This window comes from Xiphias gladius, chromosome 7 (assembly GCF_016859285.1).
Source record: "Xiphias gladius isolate SHS-SW01 ecotype Sanya breed wild chromosome 7, ASM1685928v1, whole genome shotgun sequence".
NCBI classification, from domain to species: domain Eukaryota; kingdom Metazoa; phylum Chordata; class Actinopteri; order Istiophoriformes; family Xiphiidae; genus Xiphias; species Xiphias gladius.
Window position 1 is genome coordinate 980,315 of NC_053406.1, and position 21,600 is coordinate 1,001,914.

General features: G+C 40.8%; 1 protein-coding gene across 4 annotated transcripts in view; it reads right to left on the bottom strand.

The window, feature by feature from the left end:
* Window positions 1-8,699: 8,699 nt before the first annotated feature.
* The window catches only part of bcas3 (BCAS3 microtubule associated cell migration factor), a 391,310-nt gene continuing 378,409 nt past the window's right edge, over window positions 8,700-21,600 (bottom strand). For all 4 annotated transcript variants that reach the window (XM_040130737.1, XM_040130738.1, XM_040130736.1 and 1 more), the window contains one exon: window positions 8,700-10,397. In XM_040130737.1, coding sequence (XP_039986671.1) covers window positions 10,249-10,397 — 149 coding nt within the window. In that variant the 3' untranslated portion in view covers window positions 8,700-10,248. The remainder of the gene's footprint in view (window positions 10,398-21,600) is intronic.

Below are 21,600 nucleotides of genomic sequence, written 5' to 3' on the forward strand. Positions count from 1 at the left end.
TGCTGCGTGGAGGAGAAAAGAGGAAAACCAGATGAGTGTTGATGACTGAATTTTGAGGGGAAAACGGTGAGTGCTCACTTCGATGCAAACTTCCTTGTTTGGCTGCAAAGAAAGTTACATTTCTTTGAGATTCCATGGCATATAAAGGATCTTTGTTTCTAAACGAGGCCAAATAATAACATTGTAACCGCAGCTGTATTATTACTGCTTTTGCAGTGTTGTGTGACATCGCGGGGCATTTTTTTTTTCTGGTGTACAGTCCGTATTTCCACATCAAACACTCGCTGCGAAGTGATGATTTAGTGCTCAGTCCCAGAGCTGGGGGCAGGCCGTGGTAGCGTGTAATCTCCGACAGGTTGTATTTTGTCAAACCAGGAACAGTGCGGGACTCCGGGAGCCACGGGGGGCCCCCAGCAGCCTCCCCGCACTCCGCTCCGCTGAGCTCCTCTTGAAAAAAAAATCCAACGCCGCGGCTCCTGATTAACTCGGGCTCGGTTTGTCGAAGAGCCGCTCGGCGCCAGTCGGCTGATGCGCCGCAGCAAGAACAATCTCTTGTCTCTTTGTATTTACCCTGAAGTCCTGCATGTGCGAGCGCCTCCGGCCCCCTCAGCAGCCTCGTCTGCGCCTCCGCTCCGATTTTCTGCCTCGGTCATGACTCGGTGTCAGATGTGAGTTATTTTTGGGGGGTAAACAGCTGCCCTGTCCGGGCTGAACGGGTCGTGATATCGGCCACAGGCACTTCGACAAAAACTGAAACAAAAAGTGATAATCCTTCTAAATGACACTGTCAGAGACAACTGCGCATTTCCTATTAACCCCTGTAGCTCAGCCTAACGTCTACGGCTTCCGTTGACAGCCTCTTACCGGCCATAAAAATGTCTTCAATAATATTTCTAAAAGCCCAATTATTAAAAACATAAAATCCATCTAATACGTTTCCTAGTCGGCCACTACAGAGGTGTAAACACTCAAATGAACCTATGCTGCTGCAAAAAAAAAGAAAGAAAAAAAAAAAAAATCCTACCCATAAAGACAAAAACACGAAACTCCAGAAAGTTTCAGCAGCCCCCACTTGTGTGTCAGACACAGTATGTTGGCCTATGGGATTTTAAGACCATGAATTGTTTTCACATCTCCACTTTGTTACACACTTGTTGCTCGGCTTCCATCGGATTGATACAGCCATGCGTAAAGAGTCAGCAGCCCAGACCAGGAGCAGCTAAAGCAACATGTGCCCCGTTGAAGCCAAAACCGTCTCCACAAAGCCCAGGAAACACATTAGATCAGACACGAGTCCCCGGAGCGTCAACCTCTTCACGCAGCGTAGACATCAACAGCGGCCACTTCTAGGTGACAACGTGAAAATGAAATCTTCTCGGCCAGCCCAGGTGCTGGGAATAAAGGCCAGTGAGCATCAGCTTCACGTGAGAATGCCAAATCATCAAGAATGTCCCCCACATACCTCGCAAATTTTTCTCCAGAGTTATATTGTGGCGTGCATCTGCTATAATTTGGCTGGACAGCTGACTTGTTTGGAATGCTGCAACTTGAGATTTATGAAATGACAGAGATGTAGGAGCGCCGTGGGAGCGGCGGCGGCGGCGGCTTGTTAGGCTTTTGGAGCAGCGCGCGTGGAGCTTCGCATGGGAGAAAAAAAAAAAGATTAGCAACATATGGAGGTGGATAACGGTTTTTTCTGCCGGAATACTCAACTGGATAATTGTATCAATAATGCTTGTGCAAATTACTCACCATTTATTTGTTCTGTGCCCTCAGCGGTACAGAAAATCTCCATTAGGCGCGATTTAAAAGTCATTAAGTCGACGGAGGACTGCTCTGAGCTGCTGGTAGATCTACATTGAGGGGACACTGTACTGGCAGATTAACGTGTCCTTTGCGCTGGGGGAAACAGACTGTAAATATGACCCTTGTTTTGGCACTTGTTTGGGAACGTGTATGTCCTGGGCGCGGGGGAGACGCAATCATCGCGGAAAGGAAAAGATCCTGGAAAATGCGCCTAATGAAGTTTTGAAACCTATTTCAAAACAAGCGCAAATTCAGAAGTTCTGGCCACCCGCTTTCTCCCTTCCTTGACAGTATAATAATGTGTAGATCATTTTGGATGTTGTTGAATTTTTTTTATTCTCTTTACCCCCAGAAATTGGTAAAAAAAAATAAATAAGGGAGCTTGGAAGCTTAAATTAGATGCAAGTAGTCGTCAGTCACGCTGTAAGCTGGCGGCTGCATTTAAAGTGAGTTAACCGCTTGCACGTCGCTCAATACAATACAGGTGCAGACGTGAAAAAGTGCGCAAAAGGCGTCTTCTCTCCCGGTGATTTGGCCCCTGTGTCAGTGATCCGAGCCAAAGACCTTCTAATTACAACATAACGGGACCGTTTTCACCATATTCGTCTATAATTGAGTATTGTTATTTTCTTCCTCCCCTCGACATTGTTCCTTTCTTCCTTCATCGCTCCATCTTCTCCTCCCATCTCTCTGCATCATCTCTCCGGCTATATTTAGCGGCTAGACTGAGGCCTTGGCGCCAGACCGTTTAAGACCTGTCAAAGTCCCTCATATTTCCCCTTGTCACATGGAAGCCCGGCGACCAGCGGCCCTCTCCTCCTCCTCTTCTCCTCCTCCTTTGCTCTTTTCGTCCTCCTCCCTCTTCCTTCTCCTGCAACTACTAGCAGCCCTCGTCCTCCTCCTCTCCTTCATCTCCTCCACTTCCTCCAACTCCTTTACAGTTCACTCTGCTAAATTAAACATATCAGTTCTCACTTGTTGGAAAAGCAAAATGTTTCCTCAACCCCTCCCCAACACACACACACACACACACACACACACACACACACACACACACACACACACACACACACACACACACACACACACACAGAATCAGAAAGACTCCGAAAGATATGCTTTTCGGGACTAGAGTAATGCCGGATGCATCACAGCTCTGCTATAAAACAAACCTTTTTACTGGACATGACTTCATGACAAACTCAGTCATAAACTACAACCACTCATATCGAGTTACCTGCCAGCTCCAAAGCCTGCCCCCCCCTCCTATTCTCCCAGCCCTGTGTCTGAACCGCAGCCACACTGTTGCGTGCAGGCAGTAGGTGCGTCTGACTGACAGGTAGACCACCAGGTGGGGGCGCTATGGTGACCCGGGGGAGCCCGAGGAGAATGACAGAGCTGTCACATCCACGGGCGTCACAGCAGCCACTACTTTAATGCTATAAACACGCACATAGAGTCTTATTAAACCGCAGTCTAATAAAGGTTTAGTCTCACAGAGGCACATAAAAAGTTTTGATTTGATACAGTGTTCGACTATTTACATTTTGTAATAATTTTCATACACTGTCTAATTGGGATCACTTTCAGTTCTTTGAATTATAGAGATAGTGCGGCATAGGTTACAGTACCGAGGAGCCTCGTGGACCCTTGGGTGGTCCTGAGCCCCGCTTCAAGAGCCGCTGATGAGCCTGAAAATCAGAGTGGCCACAGGTGAACGAGTTCATGGCGCGCGGCGGAACTGTGCGCGCGAGCGTGTGCATTTATCCGGTGGCAATAGGCGCGACGACACACGACCGCTGGATGTGACGCGCACTTTCAAAACATATCAGTAACATTAACCACTGGAATGACTGCTGCAATTCTTTCCATGTAACCTTAAGGGGGAAAAAATCTTCTTGGTGTTCGGGTTGCCGGTTGGAGGTGACATTCTAGTTGTGCCTCTGAGAGCGTAGGCCCCACGGTATCGTCAGGTCTGTGGGGCCTCCTGCACACAAAGAATTACCTGATTTTTTTTAAGAGCACCAGCAGCGGTGCTAAGGTGATTTTTGTGCCTTTGTGTGTGTGCATTCAATTTTAAAGAAACCAAAAACAAATTCGATTCTATTGAATCCTTTTCTTAAAAATCACTTTCATGCATCTGTCAGTTCTAGAGTGCAGATAGCCTTCATAAATGTATGGGTCCCCGAAAATGATGTACTGACATAGAAAATAATTTTATATTCTAGAAAAAGGCCTCTGCAAAAGCTACTTTGTCTAGGAAAGAGATTTCCAATTAGCACATTTCTAAAGTAAACTGCTCTATTATTTTCCTGGTCATCCACCTGCCTGTAGCTACATTTATTTGTTTTAGAGATCCTTTTCTATATCTATTCGCAAAAGACAAACAAACAAAAAGAAAATCGCAAATCCCTCGATTCAGTTGTCTTTTCTTTGTATTTTTATGCGTCTGTGTATACATTGGAGTTCTGTATGTAGACTAAAAATCTACTCTCGCAGTTTACAGCGATGCCAAGCAAATGAAAAAGAGGGACTGCACTTAGACTTCCATGTTTGGGTTCAGGAGAGCAGCACTAAACTCGTTCTCGATCAGGAAACATTCAGGCACCGGCTTTTCCTATGATACAGCTGGCAATATTTATTACTATTTTATGTTTGTTGAAAAAACTTCTTTAATCCAGAAAAAAATGCTCTTCTGTGTGTTTTGCAGATGAGTTGACATCGTGGCGAAGCCGAATTAGCAGCTGCAGCGCCGGGAACACTGAATCATATTAGGGGTGCGCGGCGGAGGAGCAGAGACTACCTGCAGGCCGGAGGGAGACGCTTTCTGTTCCTCTGCTTTGACTCACGGAGAGGAAGAGCCCCACACACACCACGGAGGAGACACAACCAGACGTATCACAAGCCCTGCAACCTGGCAGGGAACACGACAACCACCTCTCCACCCTCCGACTTCTCAAGACGTAGAAGTTCAAAGTAGAAAAAAAGTCACCTTCAGCAAATAGTTTAAAATGTCAAATTTAAACCTCATTTTGATCATTGTCACAACGCCAGTATAATCAATATAATAACAATTATTATTTAAAATGTCGAGATGTGAAATTAAATGCCATGAAAAGAGTCAGGTTTGAAGAAATTTCACGTGATGTCGCATTAAAGCTCGAAGCTCGAAGACGCCGTAGAATGCTTGATGTGATAAGATGTCGCAGTTGCTCGGTCAGGGATCTGAATGTGGAGATGAGTGGAGCCCGAAGTCCCCGTAACGCCAGGAGCCGCTTTCCCCTGCGTAGACCCAGCTGTCATACGTTTTTTTCTAAATTTCATCAGGTTATGTTGCACACTATGAATGAATATGGGCTCATTTACAGTAGCCGTGAGCCTAAGATGGTTGTTTTACCGAGTTTAGGTCAGTTTGTTTTGGCTTTCTTTCCTTTGAAAACTGACACTGATAAAATGTGTAAAGGACAAATATTGCGGACGATACTGAAGCTGACCCAGAAAAAAGAAAATGCTCAAAATCCCATCTAGTCTCCATCCCACCTGACAGCGGCACACTGAGCTAGGATCAGTGAGCGTATCTCCAGCTTTGTTAAGGACAAATGTTGCACTGTGCAGGTCCAATTCTACACACTGATAGTGACTTTAATGCTTACAGTGAGGTCTCTGTGCCAGCAGCTCTCAAAATATGGTTCCGGGACCTCCAGGGACCCTGCAGGGGCCTACAGGTGGTCTGATGCAGAATATGCAGACCTGTTTAAAATTAGCATCATTTCCTTTACAAGAATTTATCCTGATGACACAGTAAATAATTATAATGCTCATCCTGTGGTACAGTTCAACAATAATTCAAAAATTAAATGTCCCTTTACAGGTACATTTTGATCTATCTTTCCATGACATGGCCAAGAGCCACTGGCCAGTGTGTTAGTCTTCTGCTGCACCTTCAGCCAGAGACAATCAACTGATCACCGGAATAATCTGCTGCAGAATAACAGCTGTCTATGCCATACCCCTCTGAATCACTGAATTACATCATCATTAATTATGTAGTTCTCACCAGGAATCCCAAAGTCCTCAGAAAGCTTAGTATTATTTATTTCGCTCAAAATGAACCTGACCAGAGAACACACGGTCACTCTGCCGATCTCATGTATTTCGAAGTCAAGGTCATGCAAACCACACTGAGATCCTCCTGCTGTCATACTGTTCCCTAAACAGTCTCTCCATTTACAGGGCAGATTGGATGGTGTTAAGGATTCAACGTGAAGACGGCGTGACGGTAAAACTAGGAGGTGTCATTCAAGGTAAGTCCCACATGCAGTGAACGCTGAAAGTGTTAATTGACCAGTCAGTGCATTCTGGTCATTGGGTCCTCCTGCCATGTTATTACTTCAACTGCTTGTCTGTCATGTTTTTTCTGTTTTGGAATTTTTGCAACCAAAATTACTAATAAATAAATGTTAATCTCCCTTAAATATTATATTTTTAGCAGGCATCTATCATCCATCTAAAGATAATTCTTTTACATCTCAACTTCGAAATGAAATTTCAAAATCATCCACTTGATTTTTTCCCCCCACCCATGTTTGTTTGTGTTCACTCTCTGGATTTTTCTGCTGAACTGCACAAAAGGATTCTCTTTGGTTAAGCAAATTTGTGTGGACCTACATTTGTCTATTATATCTATTACATGTGACCTCCTACAGCTAACTGATTTTCCCTTGTTGAGCAATCTACAATAATATATACAATAAAATGTCAAAGAATTTGGTATAATTGCACTTTATTCTGGACGGTAAAAATAGAATATTTTGTTCATTTTGAATAATTGAAAAAGTTGAATGGTTTCAGATAACTGGGATTTAGTATGATTTTTATGGTTAAAGCTACACGGCAAATTAATCCAAAAATGACACATGTATCATTTAGCAAGTAAGGAAATATGATACAAAACAAAAGTGGTGTTTAGAACTTAAAAACCGTCTTCAAAGCAATTCACTGAGAAAATAAAACCCAGAGCTGCTACGAGTGATGTTCTTGCTCATTTGAATTTGGACATACAGGCTTTACTTCACTGCTGCTGGTTTCAGCAGAAAGAATGTTGTGAATGAGGTCAACTCAGAGCACAAAGTTTGGATAAGATTAGCACACAGCCCAATTATATGAATCAGCATCAACTATTGGCACTTGCTTTAAAAAAACAACAAATGCACATACTCCTTAAGGTCCACGAACACAGCGAGATCTTTCCACTGGTTGCTGTTGAGAACTTACGTTAACAGGTGGTCTGGGAAGGGGTTCAGTCTAGCACAGTCACTGCACTGGAAATGGTGAATGATGGCATTGCTGTACTGTGCACACTTGAAACTGAAAACTATTACAAAACCGACCCATGTCACACTTGCTGTACTGAGTGACTGTAAACCAATTTCCCCTTAAATCTACAAAATGTCCAACCTCTGAAACTGTTGTTCTTGCTAACCAAGCTAATGCTAATGTTTAGTGATGGAGCCATGCTGAAGGCAGGAGAATATGTGTTACTGTCACGCCTCGCCTTCAATTTGTACCAAGATGATTGACAAGCATTTAGTTTGCCGCCATGTTTCTCTTGTCGAAAGTTCACAAGTTGGGACTCAACACCAAGTAGTGCTCCACCACACATTTCCTAGCAGGAAGTTGGATGTTGGGAACTTGATTCTTTCAAGTTTTCTCCATTTACATTTCAGGGAACTGTTTCTCTTATGCAGAGTGACTTGAAGCAGTGATAAGGGATTTACTGTTGTGCTCAATGGCTCCAACAGGACACACGACGACACACTGCTGCTGAGTTTTAAGTTCATTATTTTAGAGTTTCTTCTTGAAATGAATGCATAGCTAACTGTGGCTTCTCCCCATTTAGCACCTTGCTAATGTCTGATTGTCACAAAAATAACATAATCTGCCTCAGTTTTCAGGTTTTTAGTATGTGGGATCCTTATTAAATACAAACCCTATTGTTACTTATTACATATTTTTTTTAAAAAGTTTCAAAAGTGGTAGTGATCAAGGAGAACATTCCCTCCACACTTATAATTATACATTTGAAGATATTAAAAAATGTAAAATGTCTGCAATAACCTGTTGGAATCAAATAAAAAGTTTCAAGTGCAAACTGTAGTTTTCCTCTTCTACTTGTTGCATAATGCTGAACTTTGCTCTGGATGAAGTGGCAGAGACACATCCTGCCAGCTGGAGCTTATTTCCTAGTTTTTCATCAGGGAGTCTTGCAATATAACCTTAAATTAACTTATTTTGTAATGGTTCTGTTTTTATGCATTCATTCTGTTCTAACAGAATTTATTTTCAAATACATGTGACTGGAAATACAGGTAGACTGTGTATAATTCAAAAATGTTTTAGGGCATTAAGCTGTAATAAGTTATTGTTTAATTGTTTCTCCAAACCTTTTCTGGCCATCTCTTCATGTTTGGATACGTTCGATTATATCTGGGCAAGAACCCTTTTTAATTTCATGACTATTAGCTTATGAACACATCCATGAGATGAAATAAAGCATACACGGAATAATCCATTGCTAATTTAATTTGAATTACTTAAAATGCCTTTAGTTAAATATTTTACTACATTTAAAAAAAAAAATTGTACATGAGTTCATGCTGATTAGCAGAGAAGCAAACATGCTCTCTTGCGTCTCCACTCTCTCAGAACAAAGAGCCACAGTCGCCCATAAAAAATCCCTTTAACAGCACTTAACTGCCTGTTAAAAATATGGTACTAATTACCAGTGGTACTACAGGTATGTGCTGATGGTCACTGCCGTGCTTGAAATCTGAATAACACAATTAGAAGGAATCAGAGTGAGGAAAAAGACTTCAGAGCTTCATTTCCTCTAGTTTTATTATGTTTTTACTTGTATGAATGAAGGAAAAAAGTCAGTATTTTACAAATCAAATCTTACCATAAACAACAAGCATTTACAACAAGCAGAACTGTGCCACTCATTCAGTGACCGAGACAGGCCATCATGATGTGCAGCAAGTCCAACACCACTCAGACCTGGGAGATTGTGCACTACTATTACCATTTCATATCCTTTCTACGGTGACTCCATAAATACTTCATTTCATTTTTCACAAAGTCCAATATTCTGCTAATGACAAATAAACAGGCAAAGTGTATTTAATAAAGACAATTCTGATTATCAAAGTCAATCTTCTTTGCTATGGGCAAAGCTATTACATTTAAGGAAAATAATTTTTTTAGAGATCTATAACTAGAGGCCGGAAAAGTATTTTGGTCATAAGTTGCAAATGTACAAAATACAGCATGACGGCGATGCCAGCCTCTATTACTACACTTAATCAAAATTTCCTATCTGGACAGGCTGAGTAGGGAATACATCTAAATGATTTTAGAAACATATCTCAGTTACACTGTAAACATCCAAATTACTTCAGCCACTTACTAATAGTGTCATCTCATTACTGCATCTTTTGTCAAATGTAATTACATGAAAATCAAAGGCATGAAAGGACAAAATTTAATCAAAAACATTAGTCAGAGGCCATGAGAGCAGCAACACACCAGAGGGAGAAGGAGCCGCTACACGTCACTGACTGGAATAAACATTTTTCCTCTGTCTGTCCTTTCTTATTGCTCAGTCAGACAACAGGCACACTGTTAAACTTCAAACGCACACAAAGAATGATGGTGGGTTCAGGAAACAGCAGACATCAGCTGCAGAGAGGACAGGACGGCTGGTCTCCAACAATGTCTGTGTCAACTGGTTTATGATTTAACACAACAAGGTAACAAGCAGGGTTAGACTGATTTGTTGGGCTGATACTAGTCTGTTTTTAAAAATCTAATATTGAAAATAAAGGAAGTTCCTCCCTGACCACAGCTATGTCGAAATACTCTGTGATGAAAATGTACCTGTACTATCTGTATTAACTGTATTATCTATACTTTCAATTTTCTGCGCTTCAGATTTGGTTAATCTTAGGAATTAGGTTTCAAAAGTCTACCATAAATTTGTGCAGGCGTTTTCACCCTGACATGATTACAATTTGAGGGCAAACACTATCAATTTCATTTTGGAATGATTTGGGCATTGAAATTGTCAAATTTAAAATGATTGGAAATCTGCAAAAACTATTGCCATTGCCAGCTTCAATAAAAATATCAGCCTTCAAATCCAACTCGAGAAATAAAATGTTAATACTGTATGTAGCTGAGATCACATTGATTTGTAACCAGCTGTAAGAGAAGAGAAAAGCACACACACTGTACAGAGAAACACAAATCCTAGATGTGATCTGGTTTCAGTTCAACACATACGTAAGTGTTTCAGTGTTATGCTGGATGGACAGATATGTGGGAGTCAGGAAGGTGGTCAGGTGGGCTGGAGGTGGTGGTTCTTCCTGGAGTAGAGGTGAGATGCTAAGGGAAGTTGGTGGGGAAGAGGCTGAGTGGCTGGCTCTCGTTGGTGGGCAGGGGTGAGCGGTAACCCTCGAAATTGCGTGGGATGCTGCCGCTGGTGGAACCCGAACTGTTACTGAGGGTCTCGATGCTGCCCTCCCTCTGCAGCTCTGCAGGGAGAGATACACAGACAGACACAGAAGGAGAGAGAGAGAGTGAGAGAAGGTGGAGCCATCCGCTAATCCATTATAAAGCACAACAAGCCAGATCACAGGCTAATCAAACAGTAGACCTGCATATGCCACCGCCGCCTGTCTCCTCAATTTGACAATTTGATGGTATACTCTTAATCAATGGAGTTACACTTCTCATTGACACTGTACTCTTCACTCACGACAGGAAGAAAACTATTAGGCCTGGGTATTGAACCTCAATACTTTGAGTACTGACTTAAACATGTCCGTAGCTCCAAGTACTAAGAACTTTATGCCAAACGTTGGCGATGAAAGCTTGGTCATGTTTTGCGTGCACATTCTTTGATCCCGTATATCTGGATGTTTTCAGTAACTTTGGCCAATTCTATACTGTTTTATTTCAAAATAATTCTTGTTGGGTTGGAAGTTTGGCTTGTTTTGTTAACTGCGTAAAAAAGATTTAGGAAAAAAACCCCAGTTTTTATTGAAAGTGAGTTATAAAAAAAGTATATATATATAATATAGTTTATATATAATACTGTATGTGACTTATAATGTTTAGTTATCCATAACCAGTAAACTATGACCTGCTTCATTTATGGGTGAATGAAAATACTGTTGTTATTGTTGCCTTAGAACATTTTTCATATTCAATGGACATTTCAGGTCCACTCACTTACCTCCAAGTAGATCATCTGGATAAACTGTTGGGTTTGATTACAACCTGTCTGATCACCTGACTGCTTATGTTTTTATCCTGTTGCACTTTGTTGTAGGGATGTTGCTGTGTTCCCAGATGTCAGCAATTATTTTGGTGGGTACACTGTTATTGTAATAGATAGAATTGATGGTCAAAACTTTGAAAATAATATATAATAATAATATTCAAATTATCATAGACCACAATTAGTATCCTTCAACCCACTGTTTCAGCAGTGTACATAAACATATTAAGGCAATTTCAGAGATTACGGGAATTACGAGATGATTTTAAAATCACAAATTTTCAAAGCGCACATTGCAGTCAAAGGCATCAACAGTGCACCGGACAAGAACCATTTTACAACATCACTACTAGATTTAACAGAAAGTAGAAAAAGAAATGGCTTTATAGATAAAGGTGATTCGGCCATGAATTACTCATCAGATCACTATGAACCTGCATCTGTGTTACACGCTGAGGAGGTCCGTAACTGTGGGACTGATCCACAGCATCAGTGGACATCAGTTATTTTGGGACACAACCAAACCGATCACCTATGCAATCATTCTCTGGGTGACAGAGCATTTCTCTGACCTGTCACGCTACCTCACAGACCTTCAACCCTTCAGCATCCCTCCCTGTTGACTGACCAAGCTGCTCCGGTGAGGATCTCTCCATAAGGAATTTATTACTTTTATTACATGATGTAAAACATATCTGTTGATATATGGACAAAATGGCATGCGTGTAAGCGGCAGCACGGTATTAAGACTGTGATGCCTGTAGTGTATTGTGACATCCATCAGGTGTCTAGCTCTATTTAATCTGCCGCTGCTGCCTGGCTGGCCTGCAGCAGCGTGCGTACATGACAGTCACAGACAAATTGATTATGAAACATTATCAAACATTTTCATTTGACAGACCTTCAGCCGCACATTAAGACCACAGGCTGATACTTGGTATGACTAAAGGATACAACACGCTTGTCCGGCCCGCACATAGGTAAGGGGGGCGTTTATTTGGCTGTTTCTTTTATACTTGTGCTTACAACTTGATCAACCTTTATGTTTTTTTCTTCTCTGCCTCTTGACAGGAGCTTGATCAACCAATCACCTTGACTGACATACAGGTTTGCATGATGCGTTTAGATAAGAGGGATGTGTGTGTCTGCTCCTCTGTAAGCCTCTGACCTACAGTTACCTATAACATCTTTGCAGGAACATAATTCGAGATTAATGTGCATCACACACCAGCCATGTTGCGTAGCGTCACATCATATGACACAACATTTGATGCCTGTAGCAAACACTGTACAGACGGAAGAAAAGAGAAGACAATGTAGCCAAATTGTGCTGATCTAGCGAGTGAATGTGATAAAATTACTGCTTTTCTGGAGAGATGACACATTGGCTAACAGATAGAAAAAATTGCACAGATGTTTTTAGACACATAGTTTGGCCTCAGCAACACATTAAAAAATTCAATGGGCTTTGTTGGTGGTGACGTGTTGTTTCAGGTACCTGTACCACGATCCAGGAAGGCCAATCTAACTAATAGATCTACAATCCTGGTTGAAATTTTGGCACCCATGAATTTTAAGTATAGAATTTAGAACAGCTTCAGAAATAAATGCAAATTAACCAATTTTGTATCAACAAAACATTTTAATACAATTTTCAAGGTTACTGAACAAAAGAAGATAAAAAAAAACTTGCATAATAGTAAAATAATACAAACACAAAATGTACCCCAGACAGTTATTGGCACACTTCACTAATATTTGGTTGCAGAACCTTTGCCAAAAATTGCACCCTTAAAACGTTTCCTGTAACCACCTAGAAGCTTCTTGCACCTGTTTGGTGGTAGTTTCTGCCACTCTGCCATTGCTATGCATTCAAGCTCTTTTAAGTTTGCAGGAGTCCATTCTGCAGTGGCAGATTTCAGCTCTCTCCAAAGGTTTTCACTGGGATTTAGGTCAGGGCTCATTGCTGGCCAGTTTAAAACAGTCCATCTATTCCTTTTCAACCATTCTTTTGTGCTGCTGGATGTGTGGTTTGGGTCTTTGAAAGACCCAAGGCCTTCGCCTCAAACTTAGTTTCCTGACACTAGGTAACACATTTCGCTCTAAAATGATTTGTTTTCCTTCTGATTTTATCATTCCTTTAATACATTCAATGCCTCCAGTATAAGAGGCAGCAAAGCAGCCCCACAGCATGACAGAACCTCCATCATGTTTTACAGTAGGTAGGGTGTTCTTTTCCTTATGGGCTTCATTTCGTCACCTATAAACAAATTGATGCACTGCATTCCCAAAGAGCTCTACTTGGGGTTTCATCTATCCATAGAACATTATCCCAGAAAGACTGGCTTATCTAGGAGAGTTTTTTGCAAACATTAGTCTTGCCTTTTTGTGTCGTTCTTTCAATAGTGGTGTCCTCCTTGGCCTCCGGCCATGGAGCCCTACTTGGTTTGGTGTGCGACATATGGTACAGGCTGAAACCAAAACTCCACATTACTCCAGATCAGTCTGAAGCTCTTTACATATCTTGTGTGTTTTTTCAAAATCTGCATCAACCTTGCAAGACTTCTCTCATTGAGTTTCTTCTTAGCGCCACATCCTGGAAGCGTCTTTACGTTTTATGACTGTGAAACTTCTTGACAACATTACCAACTGTTGAAACAGATCTTTGGCGATTGCCTTGTAGCAATGTGTTATGTTTTTTAATAATAGCATTTCTGAAGCTCTCAGACAGCTCTCCTGTCTTTGCTGTTGTGAAAAAGAAACTGGAAACAATCAGCACCTTTTCTATGCAGTACAACCATCATACATTGGTAAATTCAGGTCATGTGAATACCGAGATTTAAGCACAGGTGAGTGTTATTTGTTTTATTATTTTGTTTGAGGAACTAATTTAAATTCATCAAAAGGGTGCCAATAATTGTGTCAAGCTTACATTTTATATCTGTATTTTTTATTTCACTATGTGAAATGATTTTTTTGTTGTTGTTCAGTAACTTTGGACATTTTATTAAATATTCTGATTATACAAAATTGGTTAATTTGCATTTATTTCTGAATATATTCTAAATTCTTTACATAAAAGTCAGGGGTGCCAATAATTTCAACCAGGACTGTAAATTTATTAGTTAGAATGGCCTTCCTGCAAACAAATAAATAAAAATAAAAAAAAAGAAAAAAACCCTGAGCCAACACAGTGGTCTAATTGAAGTGAATGTGGAGGCTGACTTTTTTTCATTCAGTACTAATGTCAGTATGGGCATGGCCTCAGTCCTCGGGATTGTTGCTGATTTAATATTTACGTACAGGGCATGATTCACTGTGAGGAGAAACCAGAGATAAGACTGATACAAAGGATGAGATACATGTATTTTCTTGGAATTTTTTTGTTGAACGTGTGGAATTGCCTCAAGGCCTCCCTGAAAGAAATTTCAAGACCAGCCACTGACACAATGGCCCGCAACAACTTTAAAAAACAGTGTAAATACAGTACCAAAATGAAAGCAGAGATATTCTCTGTAGCTGTATGTAGCTGTATTCTGTTGTGACCTACAGTTTCTGTCTGGTATCAACTTAAAACAGTTTCCACTGCTGGAGTTTTTACTGTGCCAGAATAACATGCTATAAATTCTTTCTGCTGTTTGAGGTGACGTTTCACACTGCACTCTGTCAAAAACTAACTACAGGACACATCAGTGACCTTGACATGAACAGGAGGCCTAATTAGCTTAACAGTCATTTCAAATTCATACTGTACTGACAGAAAACCACAGCATGCACTTAATACATCCTGCAGATGTTCAAAAGCAAATATGGATATTGTCTTTGTCACGGAGGGCATGCAGGAAATGGGAGCTTCTTACTTTGGCCCTGGAAACCTAATACAAACCACACTGTGATTATCCAGGCTAACACGCAATGTGCCACTCTGTGGTGTTATCCCAGCGCACCCCCCGCCCTCACAGCTGCCTCCTCCTTAACTCCCAAACACTACAAAGGGCAGAAATGCTGCAGTAATCCCAGGCAGAGGTGAGGACTGGTGGTTCACAGTGCTCTGTGTTCAGACAGTGTTTGGATTTGTAGGGCCAATACTGATACTTTGTTGGATGATGTGCTAATAGTTAATAATTTTTTAACCAACTTCCGTTATTTTTAATCAGTTAACATATAACCCCTAGAATGAGCTCTCATATGTCTCCACTGAAACCCAGAACAATGTTATTGTTACTAAATACTGCTACCAACTGAAACAGAAGCTATAATAATATAATGTGTCATACCTATTATATATCAACTGTATATGTGGACATACCTTGTATAGATATATCAGTGAGCTGAATACATGAGACTAAATAATATACAACCGATTTGTGGACTTATTTGATAAAGAAACATTTCTTTAAGTAATTATGTAATATTGTGTTTCACTTTTCAGTTAGTTAAGCATATGACTCTACCAAATGCAAAGAGACTTTGATTTCATTTGAATTTATAAAAAGGTTTTCTCTGTTTTCATGTATGTTTATTTATTGATGTATAAAGGTATTTGTTCCTTTTTCCCCTGCCATCTCATTGTTGTTTTTATTTTATTTTGAGGTTCTAGGGTTGCGGGTTAGTGGTGTTTGTGGGGTAAGGTAGTCTTAAAATGGTGCCATGTTAGGAATAGGGTTGGAGGAATGGATGCAGGCTGTACATCATCGAGAAATACAAAATACACTTACTCAGCACTTTATTTGGAACAACTGAACACCTGCTTATTCATGCAATTATCCAATCGCCAATCATGTGGTAGCAGTGCAATGCATAAAACCATGCAGATACAGTTCAGGAGCTTCAATTAATGTTCACATTAACATCACAATGGGGGACAAAATGTGATCTCAGTGACTTTGACCATGGCATGATCGTTGGTGCCAGATGGGCTGATTTGAGTATTTCTGAAACTGCTGATCTCCTGGGATTTTTTGTACACAACAGTCTCTAGAGTTGACTCAGAACGGTGCCAAAAACAAAAAACATCCAGTGAGTGAGCAGCAGTTCTGTGGACGGAAACGCCTCGTTGATGAGAGAGGTCAGAGGAGAATGGCCAGACTGGTTGGAGCTGACAGAAAGGCTACAGTAACTCAGATAACCACTCCTTACAACTGTGGTGAGCAGAAAAGCATCTGAGAATGCACAACATGTCCAACAGCAAAAGACCACATTGGGTTCCTCTCCTGTCAGCCAAGAACAGAAATCGGAGGCTGCAGTGGGCACAGGCTCACCAAAACTTAAAATGTAGCCTGATCTGATGCATGTGGATTTCTGCTGAGGCACGCAGAATTTAGGGTCAGAATTTGGTGTCAACAGCATGAATCCATGGACTCAACCTGTCTTGTGTCAACAGACCAGGCTGGTGGTGGAGGTGTAACGGTGTGGGGGATGTTTTCTTGGCACATTTTGGGTCCTTTAATACCAATCGATCATCAGCCTATCTGAGTATTGTTGCTAACCATGTGCATCCCTTTATGGCCACAGTTTACCATCTTCTAATGGCTACTTCCAGCATGATAATGCACCATGTCACAAAGCAAAAGTCATCTCCCCAGTCACCAGATCTGAATCCAATAGAACACCTTTAGAATGTGGTAGGATGGAAGATTGGCAGCATCAATGCGCAGCTGAAAAATCTGCAGTAATGATGTGATGCATTCATGTCAACACGGAACCAGTTTTCAAAGGAATATTTCCAACATCCTGTGGAATTCATGCCATGAAGAATTGAGGCTTCTCTGAGAGCAAAGGAAGGCCCTACCCAGTATTAGTATGGTGTCCCTAATTATAAAGGGCTCGGTGAGTGTATATGGTAATATATGGGTATACAATATTGTCTTGCTGCACATAGCCAGAGTGTATGTTTAAATTATTTAGTAAAAGCAACAGAAAATATGACCATCTCAAACTGAGTAATCTAATTCTGTACTTTAAAAAACACATTTTCCGACTCCCACATTCATGTACATACAGTATCACTGCACACACACCATCGCTGAGGTTTATCTTTAACAATATGGGTCCTCTTTAATTATATCATTTTTCCATCCACAACTCCAGGCAAGCAGAGACAAGTGCTGGAGCCAATGAACCTGAGAATCACCTCTCCTCTGCAGTCCTGCACTTTTCCTTTTCGCCAACTCCTCGCCTGAATTCCACTGGCTCCCTATGTGACACTCAGGGGTCATTTGGGAAGACACAGGGAATCTTTAGTAAAATGCTGTTATGTTTCTTTTTACCCATTAATAATTTTTCTTAGCTTAATTCTTCTGTAATTTGATATCTTGCCTCCCTGTTAACTCTGTTTTCTCACACCACAGCCTTTCTTCCTACCACACTGACCATAACTGCCAGCCACTTGCCCCCCAGCGAGCCTTTTTGCCAGCCTCAGCTAGCCCAGCTGGATGTGCACTGTTGCAATGTTATTGTAGGTACTATAAGCTGCTGAACACCCCAGTAAAGCCCTAAAGGCCCCTTTCTAGTGCTGCCTAATCCACCTCATTGTGTTATGACTACCAGCTATTCAACAAGTCTTAACCTCTCACGCTGCCAACACAATCCCCCAGCACTCTAATGTTGGTGATCTTCTCCTCTCGGGCTGATGTCACTAGGTAAAGTAATATGGTTATTTACAAGGTGGTTTTTGTACAACTTCAGGTGTAGGTAATGCTGCTCTGGTCTCTATATAGTGGCTTATCTTCAAAAATGTAATTTTCAATGCCAAAAATTCTAAATATTTAAAATACAAAAGCTGATAGCAGCATCTTAAATGTGACTATTTGGATGTAGTATGCAATGTTTTCTCATTTCTCCTCTCTAAGTCTCAAAATATTGGCATGTGTATGGCCTAACCTTGGAAGTCATTCTATTGCTGGTGTGGAACTTTGTACTGCCGCTGGGACTGGAGCTGTATTCTGGGATGACACCAGTGGCCAGACTTCAAAAGAAAGTGCAGGTTAACACAAGATACAGAGTTTAAAAGCTATCAGTAAAACAGCAGTGGATGCCACATCTGGAGATAACAGGGGAGGTTTTTCAGGCCAGAGTTGGAGGGGTGGGAGGTGGATTGGTTCTTGGTAGTGTTGAACAAGGAGGAAAATTTCACTGCCTTTGGAAACTTGTCCTGGCACAATTTGAGACACATATAACAAGACAGTGGCAAGTTAATAACTCATCTGCCAATTGGACAGACAGATGGAATGGTCAGAAATGGTCCAGTCTGCACCCTCAGCAGTGAACAGGTCTTAATCCTCTTATACCCTCACGCAAACACACACAGGGATCCAGCATACACAATACTGCAGTTGAACCAAAAAAAACTCACAGGCACATCATCTTTTCATATTTAAACCTTCTTTTAAAGTTAAAGAAAAATACGGTTTGTTACAAGTTGGGTCTTATTTTTTTTAGTTTTGGCCTTCATTTCTACTATTTATGCTAAAATTGTCATCATCATTGCTGAGATCTGGCAACAAGCCAACACGGATATAATTGCAAGTCCAACTGGGCAAAAACACGTGCAGTTAGATGATCAGACATGTTGTAAATCTGAAAGTTTTAAAACATTTATCTAAAACCTATTATTTGGAGGAAAAACCTAAAGTGCGAGTTGGTAATAATCCCTCATTGCACAGAAACACTGTGTGTTTGTACAACTATAGTAAGTAAAGTCAGTTAAAGTTCAGCCAGGAAGTCATCCTGAAAACTGTGATGGATATTTACAAGGACAATTTTACTGTTCACTTTTGTTTTCCGTTCCAAATAAATTTGACTAACCCGCGGGTTTATTTGTGTGCTGTCTGACAGCTCCTGTTTCCTGTCCTGCCAGACCTCTTTTGAGCGATGTTGTTGCATTTCCAAGATATTAGCAATTAACGTAGCACATTATTATTACTGATAGGGATGACGGTCAAAACTATGAAAATAAGGCCCAATGTGTATGAAACTGGAATTTACCTAAATCATTTCCTAACTCTGAACTAACCTCAGATCTGACCATAACGCTGTGTCTAGACAGAATGTAGAATCAGCAGCATTTAGCAGGGCAGCAGCAGTTTCAGTGCACCATTTGTTTTTACAATTTACAATGAGTCGGTGTGTGTAATAAGCATATTGTGGTGAGACTAGACTCACCAGTGACAGGAAGGGATCAAAGAGAATACAAAGCTCTCTTCATCAGAGGGTCTGTGCCAGCCAGGCAAGGTATCCATCCATCCATCCATCCATCCATCCATCCATCCATCCACCCATCCATCCATTCATCCATCCATCCCCCTGAGAGACTGTGATGGGGGTAGTAACCCCTAGTGATGGTATACTTATCCCAGCTGATTGTTTTTGTGTTTTAACTTTAATCTCACCATTGGCCCCAGCTGGCTCTGATTAGTGTACTCACATCGCATTCCAACCCCCAATGGTATCATACACACACACTTCCATTTACGCAGAATGGCTTACACATCTTTGTCTATGTGAAAAATGATTGAAATATACAGTATACTGATGTTTAACCAAATTTGGGTTCTTTCAGACTAGTACCAGTAAAAAATAAAAACTCACCAACAGCCTGTATTTGTGCAGATTTAGTCACGCCTATCAAGTTTGACCTTTACAATGAACAAAAAAAGTAAATAAAAAAAATATAAACAAAATTGTAATTCAAAAAATAAAATTAAAGATTACAATGCATTTATTTTCGAGAAGGAGCTTCTGTCCAAAGCAATCCAGTTTTTTTTTCTAGGCATATACTGTATGAAGAGCAATTTAGAGTTCTGCATCTTGCTTAGGGACACCTCAACACATGAACAATGGGAGCTGAGGCAGAACAGGCAACTCCATGATAAAGATGGCAAGTACTCAATGTTTTCCTCCAGATTTCAACATTTCCCAAGTTATAAAAGCCTGTGAAAAAGGCACATGGGGCACTACAAGTCTACAATGAAACCCTGAATAGTAATTTTGCACATGGTTAGCTGATGCCATTTCCTATTTCTAAGGCATATCTACTACTGATGGCACATTGATGGACCTAGAAAACACTAAATACTGAGAATTTACTGCATATGTGGGGTGGTTGACTGCATTGTCTTTGTCTTGATTTGATCTTGTTTTTTTTATGTAATCAATGTAAAGCAGGCTACATATGTCAGGTGCCCATTAACGGCCTGCACTTCCTTTTCTTTTTCCCTGAATTAGTTCCTCCTCTATTACTTTGACTTTCGACATAACAGGATCACCTTAACAGGTGATTATGTATGTAAGAGCTCCACTAGCATTCTAACTAGAGCTTCAATTTTATTAATGATGTTGATGGTGTTATGTGCCATGGGTTTGTCTCTACGTGCAGTTACAATGGTTCGTTTCATGGCAATGACATCTCTACCGGTGGAAATCATATTTTAATCCAGAGCGATGATGTTTCCACCTGCGTTTTATGGTTGCTACCCACAGTAATGATCAGATCTATGGCCATGATTTTACTAGACAATCAAGTTTGAGTATCTTTACCAGCAGCAGCATGGGTTCAAATCGAGCCCTGGCCCTCTGCTGCATGGACAGCCCCCCCCCCCACCAGAAAAAAAACAAACAACAAAGAAACAAAACACACACTAAATTTAACAATGTATTGATTCATTTGACTTTCATGAAAAATAAATACTTGCTTGTTCCCAAGTGTTGCCTAGGTCAACCCCAAGGTAGAAGGATAAGATTAACTGTGCTGAGGAAATTATCACAATGTTTCTACCTCAATGGGAATTTATGATGAAACCAATGGGTATGCTGTAGAAAACAGCATGTTTAAAACTGTGGTTTGTGAAGGACTCATTGGGAAATAAAATTCAAGGATTACCTCTTGAAGGCCAGAAGGTTTCAGAAAAGCCTACATGTTACAGAGTATTTAGAACCATAAGCAGTGTCACATCCGAAATGTATTTAAGTTCTTCATCTGTAGTGCTGGCATGTTATAACTTAAGATACTGAGTTCAACTACATGAATAATACATGGAAAAATACCTTTAAAATGAGTTACAGATGTTTTACACATGAGACTATGTCAGCAAGACTATGTGAGACCTTGCTTTGCGCAATCCTTAGAAAGCTGTCCAGTTGGATGACTGAGTCCACATTAGTGGGAAAGCTCATTAACATCTACCGGAGATCATCCTGATGGACTGTGAAAAGCCAGGCTTAACACACCCTGCTGTGTAAAGGCCAGTGCACATTAATGCAGTTGGCGACACACACACACACACACAAACACACACACACACCACATACAGTATATCAGAATAGATGGGATGTGCAGGGTTCAAATAGAGCCTCGTGATGGATGTTGAAACCTCATTCAGTTTATCAGTGCTCAAACGTTAAGGATCAAGCTCAATGAATCGCTCATTTTTGAACAGGGAACATTTTGACTAAAG